Source organism: Nannobrachium achirus (genome assembly GCF_963921795.1).
Source record: "Nannobrachium achirus genome assembly, chromosome: 9".
In the NCBI taxonomy this organism is placed as follows: Eukaryota; Metazoa; Chordata; class Actinopteri; order Myctophiformes; family Myctophidae; genus Nannobrachium; species Nannobrachium achirus.
In genome coordinates, this window is record NC_137818.1 from 29,637,516 (window position 1) to 29,658,482 (window position 20,967).

The window sequence follows — 20,967 nt, forward strand, 5'->3', positions numbered from 1 at the left end:
CTGTACTTTCACATCTTAAAACAAAATATTAAACAAATATTTAAGGAAATCAAGTGCTCTAAGTCCAATAAAAAAACGAAATCAACACTCAAGTTACAGAACGGTCAGTTATTTTCAAATCAGAGTACAACATTTGGAGAAAAAGAAAGAATTCAAAGATCACAAAAGATACACTGTACCTTTTAACATCTAGTTACATTTGAACTAGTCAACATCACTTAATCCTAAAAAAGTGTATCTTAGCAGGGCAGAAATAACAAATAATTGCAAAGTACATTCACTTGTGAAACAAAATAATGACCTCTACTGAAGCATGTATGCTTTGTTCTTCACTCTTTTTTCTCTTTCTTGTTTCCCCACTTGGCCATTTTGTTATTGACAGGGGTCTTCATGAATCTGCTCGACTTCATGTAGGCGGCAATCTTGTCCAAAGCCTATTTAACAAAGCAAATGTGTTACTTGTCATAGGCCACATTCTCATAATATAATTCGGTTTAGTCGTGCAAATGGGAGGGGTGAAGTTGCCACATTCTTGCATATTTAATTGATACGTTTGCGCTCACACTGCACTTTGTCATCCGAAACAAGGTATCACTTAGAACAGGGGTGCCCATACTTTTTTGACTGGAGAGCTACTTTTAAAATGACCAGCTCGACATGATACCCCAAAAAAAATTACCTGGGGGGCTTTGGAATAGTAGTGGCACTGGCGGTACATATAACTAAAAAAATGGAAGTCATACAACAACACGCTTGAAATGGGAAATGAAGTGATACAAACACACTTGAAATGGGAAATGGAAGTGATACAAACGCACTTGAAATGGGAAATGGAAGTGAAAGGTTTTTGGGTTCTTTGTAATGCTACTGACTTGAAAGTGGGGGTTTTCCTACTTTATAAGCAGTGAAGGGAGCTGACAGGCAAGTCAAGTCACCTTAATTCAAGTGACAGATGCCAAAATGAGGGGTTTTGTGATTTTGGTTTATAATCGTTTCCCTTTATATTAGGGGCATCAGGCATGTTATATGGTCTACCTGCACAGCCTTTGTGATACTGGTAGATCACGATCTACCTTTTGTACACCCCTGGCTTAGAAGAACATGTCTGTCCACGGGACAAACATGTACAGTATGTATGTATCCAAGCTGCATAATAATGCCTCCTTCAACTCACAATGTAATCGCAGGAACCCCGCAAAATTGCGGCGCAGGCGTTAGCCTATTTATCTCGGTCGGAAACGGGCGATCAAAAAATAAAACCAGCGGCGGCCGGCGGGACTCGCCCCGCAAAATCCTGCAATAAATCAGACAGATGATATAGAGCTTATACTTAGTTTAGCAAGATATGAATGTATATTCAACGTCTCTCTCCCTGTCTCTCCTCTCGCCCTCCCTCTCTGCTCTCCCTTTCTCCTCGCGTAACCTCGCATCACCAGGCTTTCTCCGCACGTAAAACATCTCCATTTGGCACATGATTTGGCACAGAGAGCAAGAGAGAGAAAGCGAGCGAGGGTGAGAGAACCACAAATCTGCCTATGGCTATATTATATTAGGCATAGCCTATATAGGATACATACAATATTTCTCCTCACTCCAGTGGCTCTTTCCTTTTATCTGACTGTGAGCAACTCCTCACAAAATAAACTATGCGCGATCGAGGGAGCGGTGATCAGAAATGAAATCATTCACTGAGGGGACGGCCATGGGCCGTAGGCTAATGGTCAGAAATCTAATGGGAGCGGACGGTCGGGAGGGGGATTTAACTTATTATATATAACTATGGATTTAACCCGCACATGTCTCTATAATCTACCACAATGTTTCATTGCCTGTATTTGAGACGGATGCATTCACACCAACAGTGAAGCGTTTGCTGTAGCGAATCGAAACCAGATTTGCATTTGTTTCTTTGATTCGAAAAAAATACGGATGCGTCTTCACACATGCCCAAACGTTGTGTATTTTCCGACAATACGTTACAGGATTCGTTTTAATTGCAATAAAACGTGCCTGTGTGAATGTCGCCAAAGTTAGCTGTACAACCACCACAACGTGGTGTGAATTCTCTTTACCATCCACCCTTGCATCGATAGAGATACTGATATCGTACACATCCCCTTAACCCATTTAGACCTGCTGCTACCTATACATTGTTTTACCTCTAAGGCCGGGAGCGACGTCTGTGTCACATTAGTATTTGCTATATATATAGCAACAACATTTATTTTACATTTTTTGAATGCAAATTTTAAGGTTTTCAGAAACCTTAGGTCAGGTTTTAGGAGGCGTTTTTAGAATCGGCCTTAGGTCTAAATGGGTACACATTTTATGTGCATTTGAGGAGCACCTTCTAGACGTGACAGAGCGCAGAAGGCAGGTCCAGCTCTGGCATTAGCCTGTGTCTTTGTGTCATGGAGTTCATTTTGTCATTAATGTTGATACTGTATGTTTTGATGAAAAACCATGACTGATGTGACTTTGATATGATGCTGCTGTAAATAAGGAGTAATTCCTTTAAAAGCTGTTGTCAAGACCTGTACTTTGGATGAGCAGAACTTGGGTCATTACATTATTATTATTAGCCAACATTTACACCAGGTTCGGTCAGGTATGCATAATGTATAGGTAACTACTCTTGGACAGACCGGGTTAGGTTAGCATGGGATATGAACAGAACCATTTGCACATCTATACTATAATTTTGCGAATGTCTGTCTGAGTGAGTGTCTGTCACAGCGTTTCTCCTCACTGGCTGGAGAAATTGATCTGAAATCGCATCACCATTAGCATATGAACACACCTGACATAACTGTGAAGCCCGTTTGTCACTTTCACAAATCATATGCTGTATATTAGCATTTTCATGGTGTAACTACTATCTATTCTGCATCTAGCATGAGGCATATCTATTCTGCATCTAGCATGGGGCAACATGTTTAACCAGCTCTGTGTGTGTGTGTGTGTGTGTGTGTGTGTGTGTGTGTGGGGGGGGGGGGGGGGCAGGGGTGGGGGGGTGTTGGCTGGCCCTCTTTCAGATGTTGTCATGTAGATCGGTACACAGTATCTCTGTAGCCTTTAAACGAAACGGGTATTTCTTAAATTGATGCTCCTACATATTATCATGCAAGCACCAGAAAGTTACTTTCCATCCCTCATATACTGTGTGCACAGTGCACACCCCATAACCCACACACTGCACATCATTTCGGAGCTCATATCTTTGAACGGGTAAGGACTAGTTCAGTATAAATATAGGAACACTACTGTACACTGCTCTTTAGAATAACATTTGTACACTGCTCTTTTACATATGTAAATGGTCAGTAAAATATTTTCCTGTCAAGTTCCATTTGGATCATTATTGCATCCAAACTTTTGTGTTTCTGAATTCCCAGTCAGGCAGACAAAATGTCAGCAACAAAATGTCGGATCAATACAAAATGTATGGTCTCTGGCCTAACTAAACAATAGTTATAAATCTCTTTGTTCAGAATGCCTTTATTTGTTGTGCATGTTTCGTGGTGAAAATGAGTTTATAATTGACAATTAAATAATACTATTTTACATAAATCAAGCACATTTGTTGGTCTAGGTACTTACTGTGTGTCAGGACTAATGTCCCCAAGTTCCCAAAAGAAAATTCTCCATTTATCCTTTATCTAAGAATGTGATAGGATCTAGACTGTATAGATCTAGACTGGATAGATCATTTTGTGAATATAAATGCAGAGAGTTTCAGGGCACCAGACGCATACCACTTAGGCATTGATGCCTGACAGTGTTGCCGGTTCGATTCCCGATCCGGACGACCTTTGCCCCATGTCACTCCCCATCTCTCCCCAAATTTCCTGTCAGTCTACTTTCCTATCAAATAAAGGCATAAAAGCCCCAAAACTAATATTTTAAAAAATATATATTTAAGTTTCTAATGAGTGGAGTTCTAGATTTTCCACATTCAAACAAGGTCTAAAGTGTAGTCATTTCTATTTTCCTCAGCGAAACACCTGTATGTGTCTCATCGAGAATGTCTCACCTCAAAACGGTCCAAAAGATCTTTGAGGTTTTTGAAGTCATCCAGGCATTTAGGCTCAAACATTCTGTGCTGGTCTAGTAGCTCATACATAACGAAGTCCACAAAAGTGATCTGAGTGAAAACACAAATATGTACATGAAAGAATGTAAAATTAAAACAACAAATGCTAAATCAAGACTTTAAACACGATTCATCCATGACAGGAAACCTTCCATTGGGTTTAGAAAATAAAGCACCTTGTCACCCGCAAACCACTTCCGTTCTCCCAAAAACTCAGAGAACTGTTTCAGCACGCCAGGCAGCTTCTCCATGTACTTTGGCTTAATCGTGTCCTGGTATCAAAGAAAGTGGGGTCAGCAATGATGCAGTTCCATAGCAAAGAAAAGATAATGCTCAGGTGTGAACAACTTCTAAGATTTTGTCTTACAAAGTCAGTGTAGCACAACATGACAAAGCCATTACGGAAGTCCATCGCCTGGTTCTCCAAGATGTCCACTCGCACCTTCTCGTCCTCACTTTCTCCACCTATCATTGAATGAGTTGAAAGTAATGCTCAATGAAGAGAATGAAATCCTAATTCTAAAAGCTTATGCACAATGGACAATTTAGTGTGTTGCATATAATTGTTTGAATGTGTGAAATAGCCTTTGTGCATCACATTCCCCATGTGTGCCACTGCCTAGACATACAGTGTAAAGTTTAGGTCCCTCATCTGTGGGAACAACGTGTACCCTTGTGAGATGAAGATCAAATCCAACCCACTCACCCACCCTTTTCCCTATCAGCGTTTCCTTTGTCCGGGTCAATAATAGAATAAACTAGAGCGGAAAGACTAGTCCCCTCTTCTGTGACAATTACCAGCAACACACACAGTGTAGACAGCTTGTAGAATTCTCAACATAGATTACTTACAGAGATTGTTCTTGCGAGCAACATATCTGATGATGGCATTGCTCTGAACTATCTTCCTATCACCATCCTCAAGATAGGGCAGCTATGGTCAAAATAAAACAACAGAAGATTATTAGTCATTGGCAGGACCACCTTTCAACTGTAATCAATACAAAAAAGGTAGATTGTCTTACATTTGGGAAGTCCATCCCAAGTTTCTTCTTCTCGTCAAACCAGCAACTTTTATCATAATTTGGAGCTGTGTGTGAGACAAAAGCATTGCACAAAGTAGTAGCTTCATTCATGACAATATACAGTATATCATCCAATGAAGTATTTTTGGTAGTGTGATAAGTTTTATGTACCTTCACCACAGACATAGAACTTGTCTTCATATTTTGTGCCACTGTACTCCAGCAGCAAACGGATAGGCTGGGCAAGCTGTATACAGGAGAAACTGGTTAGTTATCCGACATGCTACAATGTACTTTATTGTCCCTGTGGGGAAATGTATCTGGGACTCACATGCTGCAAAGTGCACACAGAGCCCTAGACCTAGGCTATCACCACGCGCCCAGCCTCGGGCGCGTGGTGATTTTCCGATGGCCTTAAAGTCCGAGTCAGGCGGAGAGGCGGCTGTGAGGATGCCGACGCTCGTAGCTCACACACAAGTATGTGTGTGTGACTGTGAGTGTGTGTGTGTGTGTGTGTATGTGTGTCTATATTTTATACAGTCTATGGTGTGTGTGTGTGTGTGTGTGTGTGTGTGTGTGTGTGTGCGCGCCTCAAATCACAACCACAAATTATACGCAACACATATTAAGCATTATTTAAATTGTAAGTAAGGTAGGTAGTAGGCAGAAAACCTGCATTAGGGAATCATCTGCCAGAGGGCAAAGCCCGAGTTATATTTTTGTGCTTGACACAGCACGCAACTTGGTATAAGTCAGCGCCATACTCAGCTTGAAGAATTATAAAAGGATCATCAGACAATATTGAATATTCTCTGAACAGACTCCTCAAACATTGACCAGATGGTCTGGTGTTCATTCATTCCACCCCACCTTCATGACAAGCAAGCTTACATTTTAACTTTCTGCATACTGCACACAGTGATACTGCAAACAATGCTGGCATAGCCAAACCTGACTATGCTTATAAGTCTGGTCTGGCCAAATAAAAGCATAATCCTCTGATTCATCCCATGCACAAAAAGCCTATGTAAAACGTAGGCTATAATATCTGATTTAAATGAGAACTCAAACAAAAAAGGGACTTTCCAGCTAAAGATGTTAATTATTCAAAAGTGAACACCAAGGCTCTTTGTAGGAGCATTCATGGTTGACTGGCTGAATCATCAGGACCACTGATTTGATATCCCCACTGATCTCCTCAGTTCCCCCTCACATTTAAAATGAGATTGCCATCATCACCACTGCACAAAACTCAATTTCAGTTATAGTTTGACTTGAAGGAACTGGGTGGAATGGGAGAGCTTGCATAATGGCCCTGTGCTGTGGCACACATTCTATTGTTTGCTAAAAAAAAAAGAACCTCATGTCCAATTTGAAATTATGTAGGATCAACACTTTAAGTAAAAACAATAACCATTTTAAAGGGAGGAATACGTCGTTAATTTCATTACCTCAGAAAACACTATTAGAATTTCTGCTCGAATCATGTGCGGGGTCGATTTTTACTGTCTGGTCTACTGTAAAGAATACCATTTTGTTCAGAGCGAGCTATAATTATACACGTTGTGTGCACACATCTACACCTAACACAAACTCAATCTACAAAAGATTTTAAAGTCTTTATCACTGAAGCTAGCCATTGAACGAACGAACACGTGTACGCAAACCACCGGCGTTTCGCTGTTGCATAACTACTCTTTCTTTCTTTGATAGCATTCATCAAATCACAAAGCGCACAGATTAGGTTTATTCCCAAAGAATCTAGCAAGTTTGCGGAAATTATGCCAATATCTTGACTTTGTCAATAATGCAAATCGCATTCCTTACCCCACGAATATCCCAGTAAGCCAGTTTCATTGTCATCTTGGAGCAAACAGCAAATTGTTCAGTCCAAACACAGAAAGAGAATAGTTCCAATCCACAACCTGCAGCCTGCAGACAGAGAGCAGAGAGCCACGGTTCCAGCATCAGCCAATGAGCCCTATTCGCTCACGGCCCGCCCCGCCCACTCAGCAAATTTCCCATCAACTTCCTGGTGCTGACGTCAGTTTAGAAGGGGAAATGAATACAGAAAAACAAATCATTATTTCGAACGGTAAAGTAAATTATAATGCTTTGTGCCTTTTACTATCTTGTGTTCTTGATCATGTTAGCCGTATTTTATACTTTACTATTCGGAAATTGCATTAAATTTGCGATTTCTGTGTTAACTCTATGGGCTTTAGCAGGGTTTTACCCTTCAAAACGTGACTTCAGCACCAGGGGGATGCTGAGTGGGCGGGCCGTGAATAGGGCTAATGAGGGAAGCCTGATAAGCAGTCAGCAATGGTGGGCGTGTATGGTCTGGCGAAACACAGATTATTAAACATTTATTGTAATCCGCCATACTTAAAGGGATATTCCACTTTCAACAGGGAAACAATTTATGGGCTTCTCTCCACATACACACCCATTGTAACTTCAAACTTCATTTTAACCATGATAGATTCATTAAAAACACCCATTATTTTTTCTGGTGACTCATACTACCCTCCAATATGTGATCAGGCTGTGTTTTATCCATAACTTTTTTTTTCATTTATTTTTAATAATTATTTTTTGTATTTCATTTTTTTCCATTTTCCCAAATAATTATTAAAAATAAATAAAAAAAAGTTATTGAAAAAACACGGCCTGCTCACGTATTAGGAGGGTAGTATGAGTCACTAGAAAAAACTATGGGTGTTTTTGTCATGGTTAAAATGGAGTTTGAAGTTACAATGGGTGTGTATGTGGAGAGAGGACCAAAAGCTTTTTTCCATGTTGAAAGTGGAATATCCCTAAGTAAGTAATTAATTTTCTTGCAAATTTCTGCACATAATAACTGCCGCACAATTTACACCACCCCCGCAATATATACATAAAAACGTGCAGCTCAGCCGGGAATAGGTTGCTATTACTTTTCCTTCCGATCCGCGTTACCATGGCGACGTAACTTGCAAAAAACGATGCCCAAAAACCTTGGCGCCACATTACTCTGGCATACTTTTGCCTAGCAACGTGATTTAAACTTTAAAACGCTCACACGACTTTGGACTTTTTCTGGCCAATAGGGATGAGCTGTAATTGATTAAGCCCCACCCCCTCTGTATTCCTATTGGCTGGGCTTTAAACAGCCATAACTCCACACGTTACCGGTCTCAAATTCGGTCAAGAGTGAGTCCCAACGGCTAACCGCTAATGCTAACCACTACTTCCGCTAATGCTAAGCTAAAAATGTTAATGCTAATGTTAAACATGCTAATGCTAACAAATGCTATGCTAATATTAGAAATGCTAATGCTAGCTAATGGTAAAAATGCTAATGTTAAAATGCTAATGCTAATTTTAGAAATGCTAATGCTAAAAATACTAATGCTAATGCTAGCTAATGTTAAAAATGCTAATGATAATGCTAAAAATGCTAAAGCTAATGCTAAATGCTAATGCTAGCTAATGCTAAAAATGCTAATGTAAAAAATTCTAATGCTAATGCTGATGTTAATGTTAATGCTAAAAATGCTAATGCTAACACCAACCGCTACACAATGTTGCACACTTAGCGAGCTGCAGGCACACTTAAAATTACACTTAAAATGTAATTGAAATTTTCTTTTCTAGTAGTTTGATCTAAACCCCTGTTTTGCTGCCTGTGCAAATACTTCAAAGTTGGTCAACTGTTGTTCGGCCGCTGACTTGAAAACATAATCTTTGGCACAAGATTTGCCAGTTCAAGGGTAGCTGAGCTGAACTTTGAACTCAAATTCCTTGAACTTGATGTTGAAAGTGTCCAGTAATAAAGGTTCAAATGTGAAAGCTCTTGGACTTGAAAGCTCAAAAAGTGTAATTTTGTCAGGCTAAAGCAAGTGATGATGATAAATAAATACATTATTTGAGTTGTTACTGGGGGGAGGTTAATAAATATTGTAATCATTTGCGAACATGCATTCCACTGATTTGTGCAGATTTTAGTATTATTGGAGATTTTTTTGTTATTTCAGTGAATGCAGCTATAGGCTACTTGCATTCAGTATAAAAGCTGGGCCTACTAGAGTTTATTTTGTAAACTACTCACGCACACTGACCCTGGTCAAGTGGCACAATATAATGAAGCAGATAATGAATACAATGTAGCCTCTGTTCATACTCAGCTTCTGTTGGTGTCCACTGTCCAGTGATGAGACCGTAGTTGGCATATCCACAATCAACAGTCTAACCAACCATCCTCTGCGGGCAATATTGCCCACCTCCCCTCCCTCTCTCCCTGTTCTCCCTCTTTTACACCCATATTCCTTTAAAATAACCAATAATATCACAATGACACGTAGGCCTATACATAATTGTAATTTGACTTTAAATAACATTCATGCAGACCTGCTAATATACAATAGAAATGACTTGGAAGAGATTTTTATTTTTTAAACATGTTACAAAACAATACATCACCAAGAGCACAACAAAAATCAATGGAGAATATAGGCTAATACTTTTGAACAGCATTAAGAATTTATAATTAACGCCAAACAACAAAACAAAACTGTGTAAAGAGAGTGATCCTTTATCTTTGAGATGTCATGTCTCAGGAACGGTAGGAAGATCTTGCAGTGTCCCCCCGGTTGTGACAGTGGTTGAACTTGTTTATTGATTGAAACAAGGATTAACAAATCATGCATGCCTTATTCACTGTGCTAAGTATGGATCAAAATGGTTTTGATAGTTGACATCAATATGTGTAGTTGACATATTGAACTCCAATGATGCATAAAACACAATGATGCTGCCAATCAGATACACAGGGCACAGGGTTCAGACATCAACAATATGATAAAGTTACTTATTCAATTACTACCAATAGTTTTGAGCCAATAGTAGCAGCATTGCACAACAAACAAACAGTAAAGTGGCTGTATGCCACGCAATTATAACGCCATAAACACAGTGAAAGAATAATGACATAATGACCAGAAGTGGGCAGGCTAATATCAATGGAACCAGTTTTGAACACTATTCAAATATTGTGTACAACTTTTCAATATACAGAAGGCTTGATTATTTTACTGTAGGCCTATATTAGGATGTCAAGTAGCCTTGGCCTACAACAGCTGTTGGCAGGATGATATAGTGAGTATTGTACCTGACTTTAACTGACAATAGTTGCAGCCAGTGGTTTTAAAGTAACAATACCACAACGTAGAAATACTCTGGTACAATAGAATCAAGAGTTTACTTGAGTCTTAAGTTACTTTCCACCACTGGTTGCAGCTTATTTATGCTTCCTGATTATCTTTGCGTTGAGGTCTGTCATTTTTATTAAAATGGGGTGAAGGTAGGATAACAATATATGGAATCACCCTGAAAGGTCCACTTTGTACAGAAACACAGATGGGTTGTGGTCATTTACCAAGATCATGATAGCTTTGAAATAAACCGATTGAGACATGAACATTGTGACACTAAGAATGAATAAAACCAAAGATACAAAACAAAATGAAGACCATGGGTGGCATATAAACCTAATAAAATTGAGGCTATATCCTCTCTTATCGCTCACACTAGTGACTTTCACAGTCTTTTGTAACAGTTTCTTCAAAGATTTCCTTCCAAAGGTGAGATACCTCAATATACCTAGCAGGTACCCAGCGTGGCCCAGTGTATATTGCACTGGAGAAATAGGCACAAAGTATTTGGAGACAGGCTAGTAATGTAATGTAATGTGTAATGTAACTATTTCTGCAGGAATCTCCAAATTTGGGAAAATGTACTGTAAGGCCAAGCCACCTCCTTCTAGAATAAAATAAATGTGTAAAAAAGTTAAATATTAAAGTAAAAAAGTAAAAAAGGTAAGTTAAAAAAAATGTTGACTATGGAATTAAAAGATAGATCTGTGTCTGTCTTTTATGTATGCACACACCCCAGGTCGGAGTAGACTGAAAGTTTCGCTAGTCCCTAGCATGTCGCAGGGACTTAAAGGGATATTACACTTTCAAAGTCATTTTATCGTCTAATCAGGCTTTTATGAACACCCTGAACAGTTTTTAATTTGCTTGATTCAATATTTAGATATTTGATGTAAATGTTACCAGGCCCGACACGCCCAGGCCCTCTCCACATACACACCCATTGTAACTTCAAACTCCATTTTAACCATGATAGATTCATTAAAAACACCCGTTGTTTTTTCTGTTGACTCATACTACCCTCCTAATACGTGAGCAGGCCGTGTTTTTTCGATAACCTTTTTCATTAATTTTTAATAATTATTTGGGAAAATGAAAAATATTTAATACAAAAATGGATTATTAAAAATAAATGAAAAAAGTTATCGAAAAAACACGGCCTGCTCACGTATTAGGAGGGTAGTTTGAGTCACCAGAAAAAATAATGGTTGTTTTTAATGAATTTATCATGGTTAAAATGGAGTTTGAAGTTACAATGGGTGTGTATGTGGAGAGGGCCTGGGCGTGTCGGGCCTGGTAACATTTACATCAAATATCTAAATATTGAATCAAGCAAATTAAAAACTGTTCAGGGTGTTCATAAAAGCCTGATTAGACGATAAAATGACTTTGAAAGTGTAATATCCCTTTAACCCCAATCCAATCATTGATGCGGAGTGCAGGCAGCCATTGGGTAACATTAGCCTTTGGTATGACTCGGCCAGGGATTGATCCCAGTCTCAGGGAGGACACTCTGCCACTGGTGGCCTCCAAGTACATTATACCTAGTTTCCCCTCACAATAACCCAAACAATACATGGGTACCCTGCTGCTAGTTCTATATACTGTGGGCACTATTTTCATCCATGCCTAACTCTTTTCTCCATTTTTTACTATTTTGTAAAATATATATATATATATATATATATATATATATATATATATATATATATATATATATATATATATATATCAAATAAAGGGAATGCGCATGCCTAAAGTGAATAGCAAATCGAGTGGCAAAGTGAGTTTAATGTTATTTAATGCAATCAGATTTCTAGGATGTATGGGCTGTCAAGGCCATAAAGTAGTTTTCTTTTGCCACTCAGTAGGCGTTCCGACATAACTTCGTGTATGATGATGATGTCACGCACATACCCTCTATAGCTGATCTACAAGCTCACAACATGTCGATGTAGACCGGCTATTTTTTTTATGTTTTCAAAATAGTAAAAAAGGCAAAGAAGTTTAGGGATAGGGAGTAAGGCATGAATATAGCTCTGTATGTTTACAAATCCTTCCAAAGTTGAGTTGTTTAAAATAAGGAATTTATGTTTCATTAAATTAATTTTGTCATTGGTGAGGTAGCTTTACTTTTCTACCTGTGCAGCTCCCATATACAGACTCTCCTCTTCCTCGATGGTCCCTAGCTCATCTGTGCGGATGGCTTGTGTGATTAAATTCAACTCCTCACACAATGTCTCGTAGCGGTACGCCACGCGGATGTCAGGGACATTGGTGCGCCTGATGTCGTTGCTCTCATGGCCCTCTTTGATGTAGTGTGGACCAAGCCAGTAGCTCTTAAACTGTTGGAGAAGAGATGATAAATCTATATTTGAATACACACACAATAGATAGTCAATTAAAGCTGCAAAGTAATAGACTACTAGAGCATGGCCTGTCACAGAATGCTTAGGCTGTGATAAGGAACATATTCAAGAAAATAATCATTTCATTTCCCTGACAAAGAAATAAAATTGATCAGATCTCCAGAATGGTTGTAGAATAGTAGAATAAAATCTTACAGTGGGAAGGGGTTGTTAGTGTGAGATTGGGAAGAAAAATCTGAGCTTTGTGTGCAACTTGACAGGTGCAGAGTGGAAGAATACCATGAATACCAATAGCATGAATAAAAGACAAATAAGCTGCACAATTTGCTACTTAGTGTAGCAGTTTAGTGGACAAGGTTTGCTTAGATTTCACCAGGCTACTAAACATGTATCAGCATAATTTGTCATAACCGCTAGTGACCGATCCCTAAACATTCTGTGACAAGCCGTTGTTCTATTAGTATATATGATGTGAGGCTGTATTTGTAATGCTGTACCCTATGAGAGAATCCGCTCATTAGCACACTGTTCCTAGCCAGTTCACACATGTCACAGGAGCTCAGCTTCCACACCTGGGCTGCAATGCTGTACTCTTCCATCAAGGGCTCCTGCAATGTAATGTTAACGTCACACCCACTACTGAATATAAATATACTGTAGGTGTGTTATTTACATTTAGAGTAGCCAATTATTTTTACTCTCCTTTTCTCCCCAATATAGTCGTTATACCAATTCCTTCCTTCCTACACATTTCTGTGTTGCCACTGCTGTTGTACTCTACTGGCTCACCTGCCAGTGAGGAGCTCCCACCAGGAGGACGTAGCTGTCTCCATCTTATTCCTCCAATAAAGTGAATGGCAAATTGTGTGGCAAATGAGTTTAACATCGTTTAATGCAATCAGATAGGTCTTTTCTGTTTGGATGTATAGGATGTCAAGGCCAGAAAGTAGTTTTTTGCCACTCAGTAGGCGTTCCCGCATAACCTTCGGGTATGATGATGATGTCACGCACATACCCTATATTCAACACCCCCCACTGACTGGAGTCACCTCAATCTGTAGGAGTATGTGCAGTTACAAAGATCACCCTCCCCGCCGGGCTTCCATGGCCAATTATGTTTGTGTAGATGCTCAGCTGAGCCGGATTCTGTTCTACGAGTTGTTAACACACAAATTGCTTGTTTTACTAAGTTAATCGATATCATATCCATCTAATAAATGATCTACATGATATTAATAATAATAATGTATATTCATAATAGTGAGTGAAGTGAGTGCACGAGCCTTGGTGAAGTGAAACTGCAGGGGATCATCAGTCGACAGGGAGACCATGAGGCCTCTGGACAGATACTCTGGGAGCGGGTTGCGGTGGTAGCTGAGGAACAGGCTGTTGTTGCTGAGGGGGGACATGGCGATGCCAATCTGGGCCAGGTAGTACAGATATTGTAGTACAGGAGCCTGGAGGTAAGGAAGACGGTGTTACATTATCACACTCGTCATACAGTGGGTTTATATCCTACAAAGCGTTTGCAAAATGAGGTTAGAGATTTTGTTTTTAATGAAAAGGAAAAATGAATCATTCCTTTTACCACACCCTAAACCGAAATTTCTATTTTTGAGAAAGTCTGATAAATTCTGAAAAATGTGCTTACTTTTACTTTGTTTCATGTGAGTATATTTTGATGCGATACCTTTGTACCTTTAAGCGCCATTCCTACTGGGCACTAAAACTATAAAGATAACTATAACTATATCATTCACCATTGTATTCTTTTATAGTCGGTGCCTTAGCCTTTACTCAAGTACATTTTGAATACAGGCCTTTTACTTAGAGTACAGTATTTCTATAATGTGGTATTGCTGCTTTTACTTAAGTAAAAGCAAAAAAGTGATTCTTCCCACCACTGCCTTTTCCTGGTTTCTGAATAGAATAATTGGAGTTATGGCCCTATATTCATATTTCGACACAATATCCTGGAGTAATACGTTCTCCTTTGTGTGGTAGAACTAAAGCAGCTCTTGTGAAGGTGAGGTCATACCTTCCTGAGAAGCAGGCCGTGGGAGATGTTCTCTGATAGCATAAAACCTGACACCAGGTGATGAATTGGCCCCGCCTCCCCACAGTGTGGACGCAGCACAAGAGTATTGAAACCCCGCTTCCTGAGATTAGGGGTAACAGAGGTAATACAGAGTGAGTATAGGAACTTGCAAGAAAAGTCTTGAAAGTTAATGTCAACGTTTTAATTTTTTTATTTTTCTGGAGGACAGTTTGGTACAGTTAGGGAAAGTTTCATGGCTGTCTCCCACGTACCAATAAAGTGCCCCCAAGCCTGTGATGTCAAACCAGTGTAAAGTTAGCTACATAGTTACATAGTCAGTGTGGTTGCCTATAGGCCAGGGCAACACACTATTGTTCTCTTCCAACTTTATAGAGTAACACTTTATAGAGTAAACCCTTTATATATTATAGAGTAAACCCCAAAGGTCCATTGAGTTCAAAGGAGGAGTGGTGCAAGCTTGCGGATTGGTCAAGCTTCACATAGCATTTTGGCTATTTAGACTATAAATAGGCAACCACACCTTTCCCAGTATTGCATCTTTCTAGTTTCAAAGTGTCATAACTTCACAAACAGTACAATAGATAGTTAAAGGTACTGTAAGTGATATGTTTTTGTTAAACACAATGTGTTTGTTAAAGCTCTATATTCTGATAGTAATCATTGCTCTAAAGTGTTTGTTCAGTCTCCCCATCTTTCCAGCACTCAAATAAACAGAAAATAAATGCTCAGGTGGGTCACCAATTTCATTAGAGAACCCATTTTCAGCTTCAAATGTAGTATAGTGTGATGTGAATAAATATGCTTTTGAACAATTAGTATAAAGGTTGAGAATAAAGTATTCCACAAGGTAATTTCATGATTTATGGTCAATTGAGCAGTTATAGTTATGTCTGCACAATATGGCAACAGATGTGTCACTTTCCATTAAAGAAGAAGGTCTTAATTTATGAATTTGTAACTCTGAGAGTGTGAATGTACATACCTACGCAGGTGATTCAGCACAGTCATGTTGGCATACATGTAGTAGAGGTAATAAGAGTATGGTGGGTTGTCGTCCCCCGTCCAGTTGCCTGGTAGAGGACTGTCCAGGTTGAAGATATGGTGCTCTGGTTTGGACTCATCGTCCACGCTATCAAAGCCCACTACCTGAATGGACAACAAAGAATTATGAATAGAATACAGCAGATTTAGGGTACATGACTGATACAGTATTCCAATGCAATTAGAGCAAAGAGTTCCTCACATGCTGAAGGAAGAGGTGCAGCTCTGGGTGGCTGCCTGGGTTGACTGTGACCTCAAACAGGGGCATGAAGATATTCTCCAACATCTCCTGGAAGTTACACAGCTGCTTTTTGTTGTGATAGACATCACTGTGAAGAGGGTGTAATTAATGACAAAGATTTTACATTTTAATGATGTTCGTTTCACATACGGTAAATCAAATTGATTCATTACTATTAACCGGGCTGCAAGGTGTAGAACAGAGAGCAAAGGACAAACGTGCAAATAAAATCTGGCTTCAAAGGTGATTGAAATTTATAACGAGGGCTACTCACAAAAGTCTTGGCACTTGCACAAGCCAGCGAACGTTGTCCGAGTAGACTCGATGTTTGACAGCCCATTTGGCCAGTTTGTCCCACTCATCTCTGCAGCGTCCATAGATGGACAGCCTGAGCTCCACATTCTGGTATTTGCTCTCCTCCAGGTCAAACATAACTTCCTGAAATGCAGTTAGAAACTATGGTCAGCAGAGGGCGCAAGTACCATACAAATTAGCTGAACATCAACACTGCAAATCCCAGGTTATGGAGTATTTATATTTAACTAAAATACAAAACTCTCAAATAACTTGTACTGACTGACTGAAGTCTGTGAAAAGAGAGTGTTTATGTTATTATATGCATTCGGCGACCACCTTGACAATGTGACCGAAGTATTTCCCCTCAACATGGTTGTCAGTTTTGATGAAGATCTCTCTCAGTATCGACTCTCCAATGGGGTTGTATTTGGCATTGAACTTGTCAAATCGATGAAAAGTGTTGCGGTCCTGTGAAGACATAGTCGCTGTGATTCACTACATTATTCTCTTGTGTACTGATGCCCCAGACAGTCACATTAAATCCCTACCTGTCATTTCGGCAGGGCATTATTGCTTAAAAATGGAACAGCTCCAGTAAATGGGACACACGTTTACCCATTTGTAGTGGTGTTTCACTCACTGCGTGCATGTCAAGCGTGTCCACACTCAGGTCAAAGGCGGTGAGGTTCATGCTATCGAACACCTCCATGAGTGTCTGGCCCTTGCCTCTCTCCACGTGGACAATCTCTGCAGGATACTTCTTCATGGCCCTTTTAATGAAACGCAGCAGGTGCTTCTGGTTCATGCAGGACGAGGCATGGATATGTGTGTCAACCTAGAAACCAACCCAGACCAAAAGAGTTCAGTGGCATCCCTAATATGGGCATGGGCATGTTATGTAATTATAGGCAGAAAATAATAATAACAATAATAATATTTTTCTCCAAAAACTACAACTGGGTAGAAGAAGTTCTTAATTATTCAATATAACACATTCTTGTAAGTATATAAATTCCCATACTTACAAGATATACAAATTCTTTATAATTAGACTCAGTATAAATGACTAATGAGTTCACCTTCCGGATGTTGTAGAAGTCTCGATGTGGGACTTTCTTCTGTGCTGCCAGCTCTTTCATCTCATTCAGCAGGATGTGCATCTGGAACTTGGAGCTGAGGTACTGTAGTCGACGATAGCAGAAGGATTTCCTGTGGCAGCGGGCAACAAAATCATTCATAGAAAACAGCATCCTTAACCTTTGATTCTTATGCAGGCCACAATGCATTGTGTATAGGGAACTCTACACCAAACTCTGGTCTACAAACTATAAAGGGTTTAAGAGGTTAAATAACTGATGTGCAATCTACATTGTGCTGTATACACATTTCAATATCCTTTTGTTAATTACCCTCAGTTTATATTGAATCTACACTTTGCTGCAATGTTCCTATCTTTATTATCTTTATTATTAAAAGTTATTATTATTATTATGAGTGGAAACTCACACTGGTCCATTGATGATGAGGGCCATCATTACATTCATGTCAGCGATGTATTCCTGTAAATCTGGATAAGGCATGTCCAGTTCTGTGCTCCTGAAACCAACACAAAGCTTTAGCAGAAGACACATTTTTGGTAACAAATCACAGATGAACTGAGCCCAACCACTACACTCCTAGCATCCTAGCGTTTTGGGGTATACTATAAGTACAGTACATCATGCATGCCTTCATCAAATGGTATGAAATTACACCATCATTTGTTTAATTTGGTATTTGTTGCAGGTTGCAGCACAAGTTGCATTGTGATATAGGCCTATGGGTGTGTTATGCGTGAATGTGGGCTCCTGAATGCAGCAGGACAGTACAGATACAATTTATCAATCAATCAACTAACCAACCAACCAATGATAAAGTACTGTATCTCACTTATCCATTGTGCTCCTTTCAGTGTACACATGCACCACACCATTCACCATCTTGCAGCCATATCCCGTGTCAGGTGGCATGCTGGCAGGGTCTTGGTTCTCATAGGGATGCGTAGCAGAAACAGGTGGGTGCACGGTGGCAGCTGAGAGAAGACAGAATGTCACACCATGTGTGATGGGATTGAGATCACATTTGTAGAGTCATTGTCACCACAGCCGGTACATAGAGACAATCTGTTGATGGGTGTGTGTACCAGATGGGTTGTAAAATCTAGTGGGGACTGATGTCTTAATATTTGGACACTGCAACCAGACCTATTGTTTATCCTATGCTGTGGTGAAGAGTACAACACAAAGTGCCTGCCAGTGGCCATCATTTGTTGATCTGTGTGCCCTGGGGTGCCTTGACAGCAATCCAGGGGTGCCACGAGATAATTTGATAATAGTTGGAATTCATTTGGACACGAAAGAAATATATTTAGTATCATTTTAAACTTGAAATACGTTATTTTCAGTCAGTTCTAACCAAAATGTCTATTATCTCAACGTTTTCCTTGCAACACAATTGCTAAAATATGCTATATAAATATAAGGTGCTGGGAGTGAAAATTATGAATATAATGTAGGGGTGCCTCGGATGAAAGATAGGGGTGCCTTGAACTCAAAAAGTTTGGGAACCCCTGCCCTAACCACATGAAGCCTAACGTCCCTATTAAGCGTTAACTTGTGATGCTAACTTCAGCAAAATGATTTGGCATAGAGGGAAATACAAGGAGACCTAGTATAGAGCCCTGTATGTAGTCTAATATATAGTGGTTAAATGAACACTACACCGACTTCCTACCTTATATCCACTTATTACTTAAGGGTGGCATGTCTATAATGTCCACAATACCTATTCATGTTCTCTGTATTGCCACAGCAAAATTATTATTTGTATTGTGTAATATACACATTGTGTATATTCTCATGTATGTGTATGAGTGAGTGCATGTGAATGTGCATGTGCATGCGCATACTAGCAGTGCCGGTGGATTCTTTGAGCTCCTCATCATAGAGACCCATGTCTGCAGGTCTCTCACTGAGCTCCTCAAGGCAGCGGGCAGTGGTCCTGCAGAAGTTCTGCAGTGACACACCAATATATTTTTCTCTTATGAAGAGGGCCTTCACCACACACTTGGCCGCATCCAGCAGGTCTGTGAAGGGAACCTTTTGAAGGAGAGAAAGATTGCAAAGATGACAGGCCATGCTTTTATTTTTTTAAGTAGCCTATTGTTTTTGGATGGACAAACTGAAGCAACGCTTCGTTGTAGTAGACCAGTTGATGTCTGAGGAAGGTCTATTAGACCGGAACGTTGCTTCATAATTAAACGTGACTCTTTAATTAAACATAACTCTTGACCGTGCAAGTGGCAGTATGCACTATGCAGGCTTATCTTTTATTGTTGAAATCGTCTACTTGTTTTAGCCCACTCACCTGCTTTTAAACTTCTTAATCTAGGTGTGCGAAAGTCTTTCTACACAATATAAACAGAACTGAGAAGGGTTTTTCTTGAGAAAGGTGACTGCAAGGATGTCTTACCCCACATTTTTCCTCCCCAGAGATGCTAACTCGCTGGTACTCCCCCTCTGGCTCTCTCTCCCGCAGGTCAGGATATTGGCTCTCCTCTTTCATGTATCTAATAATAAATACAGCATATAATTTAGATACAAACAAATTATTCCTTCCTGAGCTGGTAGTTCTTTAGATATACAGTAGACGACATAACAAACAAGTGCAGTGGTTTCTGTGTAAGGCAAAGTGTAGGTCTTTGCTTACTCTAGGTCTGTAGCGCTGTCGGTTTTCAGTAACTCCTGTTTAACTCGTAGAAGGATATCAGGCTCAAACCTGAGGGCGGAAGGGAAGAGTTCACTTCAGGGTCACCAACATTTGTTTTAGTATCAATCCTTGGAGAACGCAGAGTTCAAGCTGAGGTCGCAAAGGTTGAAATATTACTTAGCTCCCCTCATTGACTCAGAGTCCTGTCCGTTCTCACTTACTTGATGTCCTGGCTTATCTGTCTCTCCAGACGGTGCCGTTTCTCCTCGAGCTGTTCGATGGGGCTGTCCTCTGGGAACTCATAGGGGGCAGTGCGCATCTCACTCTCAGTGAGGCTGCGTGAGAACAGCTCCTAAGCACAAAACACAGAGTACAGCACATTCAACATGTCTGTCAATATTTACAGACTCTGAGGGAGAAAGAAATATCTTTATTCACTTGGCAGTCGAGCACAATAGACCTTTTTCACAGCAGACATTTTGGTATGTCCTGAAGCCAACTGTTGGAGACACCTAAATGAAACAGAGCCCCAGTCTGTTTCATTTAGGCGTCTCCAGTTAACATGCTGGCACACAGAAACACTTACACGAAACAGACACAGAATGTTATCTTCAGCTCTATTTAACCATCTATGACCCTGTTGGGTGGTTAATGGCTGATTTATCCTGTGTGCATAACAGGTGTATAGTCAAACCTAGCTCAACCTCAGAGTTTAATTAGTTTTACCAGGCCAGGTGTGACTGCCGCCTCAGTTAAACTAATGGACTCTGGGCCAGCGTGACTACTTAAATCAGCCATCACACACCCTACAGACACAGTCGAAGCGTCTGCTAAGGTCTATGGTCAAGCACTCACCTCGGCAATCTCTTTGTACTTCCCGTCCATGGATGTGCGCAGGTC

At 39.9% G+C, this 20,967-nt stretch overlaps 2 protein-coding genes across 2 annotated transcripts; both read right to left on the reverse strand.

Moving 5' to 3' along the window:
* LOC308290575 (glutathione S-transferase Mu 4-like) lies at positions 1-7,063 on the reverse strand. The gene is made up of 8 exons (XM_080732479.1): positions 6,946-7,063; positions 5,290-5,365; positions 5,119-5,183; positions 4,946-5,027; positions 4,461-4,558; positions 4,270-4,365; positions 4,034-4,144; positions 1-434 (listed from the first exon to the last, which is right to left on the reverse strand). Exons 1-8 carry the CDS (start codon positions 6,979-6,981, stop codon positions 330-332), a joined length of 669 nt encoding a protein of 222 aa, XP_080588605.1. The 5' UTR covers positions 6,982-7,063; the 3' UTR covers positions 1-329.
* Positions 7,064-12,442: 5,379 nt separating this feature from the next.
* On the reverse strand, positions 12,443-20,967 carry ampd2b (adenosine monophosphate deaminase 2b; the record flags this gene model as incomplete). The annotated part of the gene is made up of 17 exons (XM_080733138.1): positions 20,923-20,967; positions 20,289-20,419; positions 20,068-20,136; positions 19,831-19,927; positions 19,268-19,457; positions 18,250-18,391; positions 17,827-17,916; positions 17,400-17,529; positions 16,961-17,155; positions 16,657-16,788; positions 16,298-16,461; positions 15,985-16,111; positions 15,724-15,887; positions 14,721-14,841; positions 13,966-14,139; positions 13,180-13,290; positions 12,443-12,658 (listed from the first exon to the last, which is right to left on the reverse strand). The coding sequence occupies exons 1-17, from the start codon at positions 20,950-20,952 to the stop codon at positions 12,443-12,445; spliced, it is 2,283 nt and encodes a 760-aa protein (XP_080589264.1). The 5' UTR covers positions 20,953-20,967.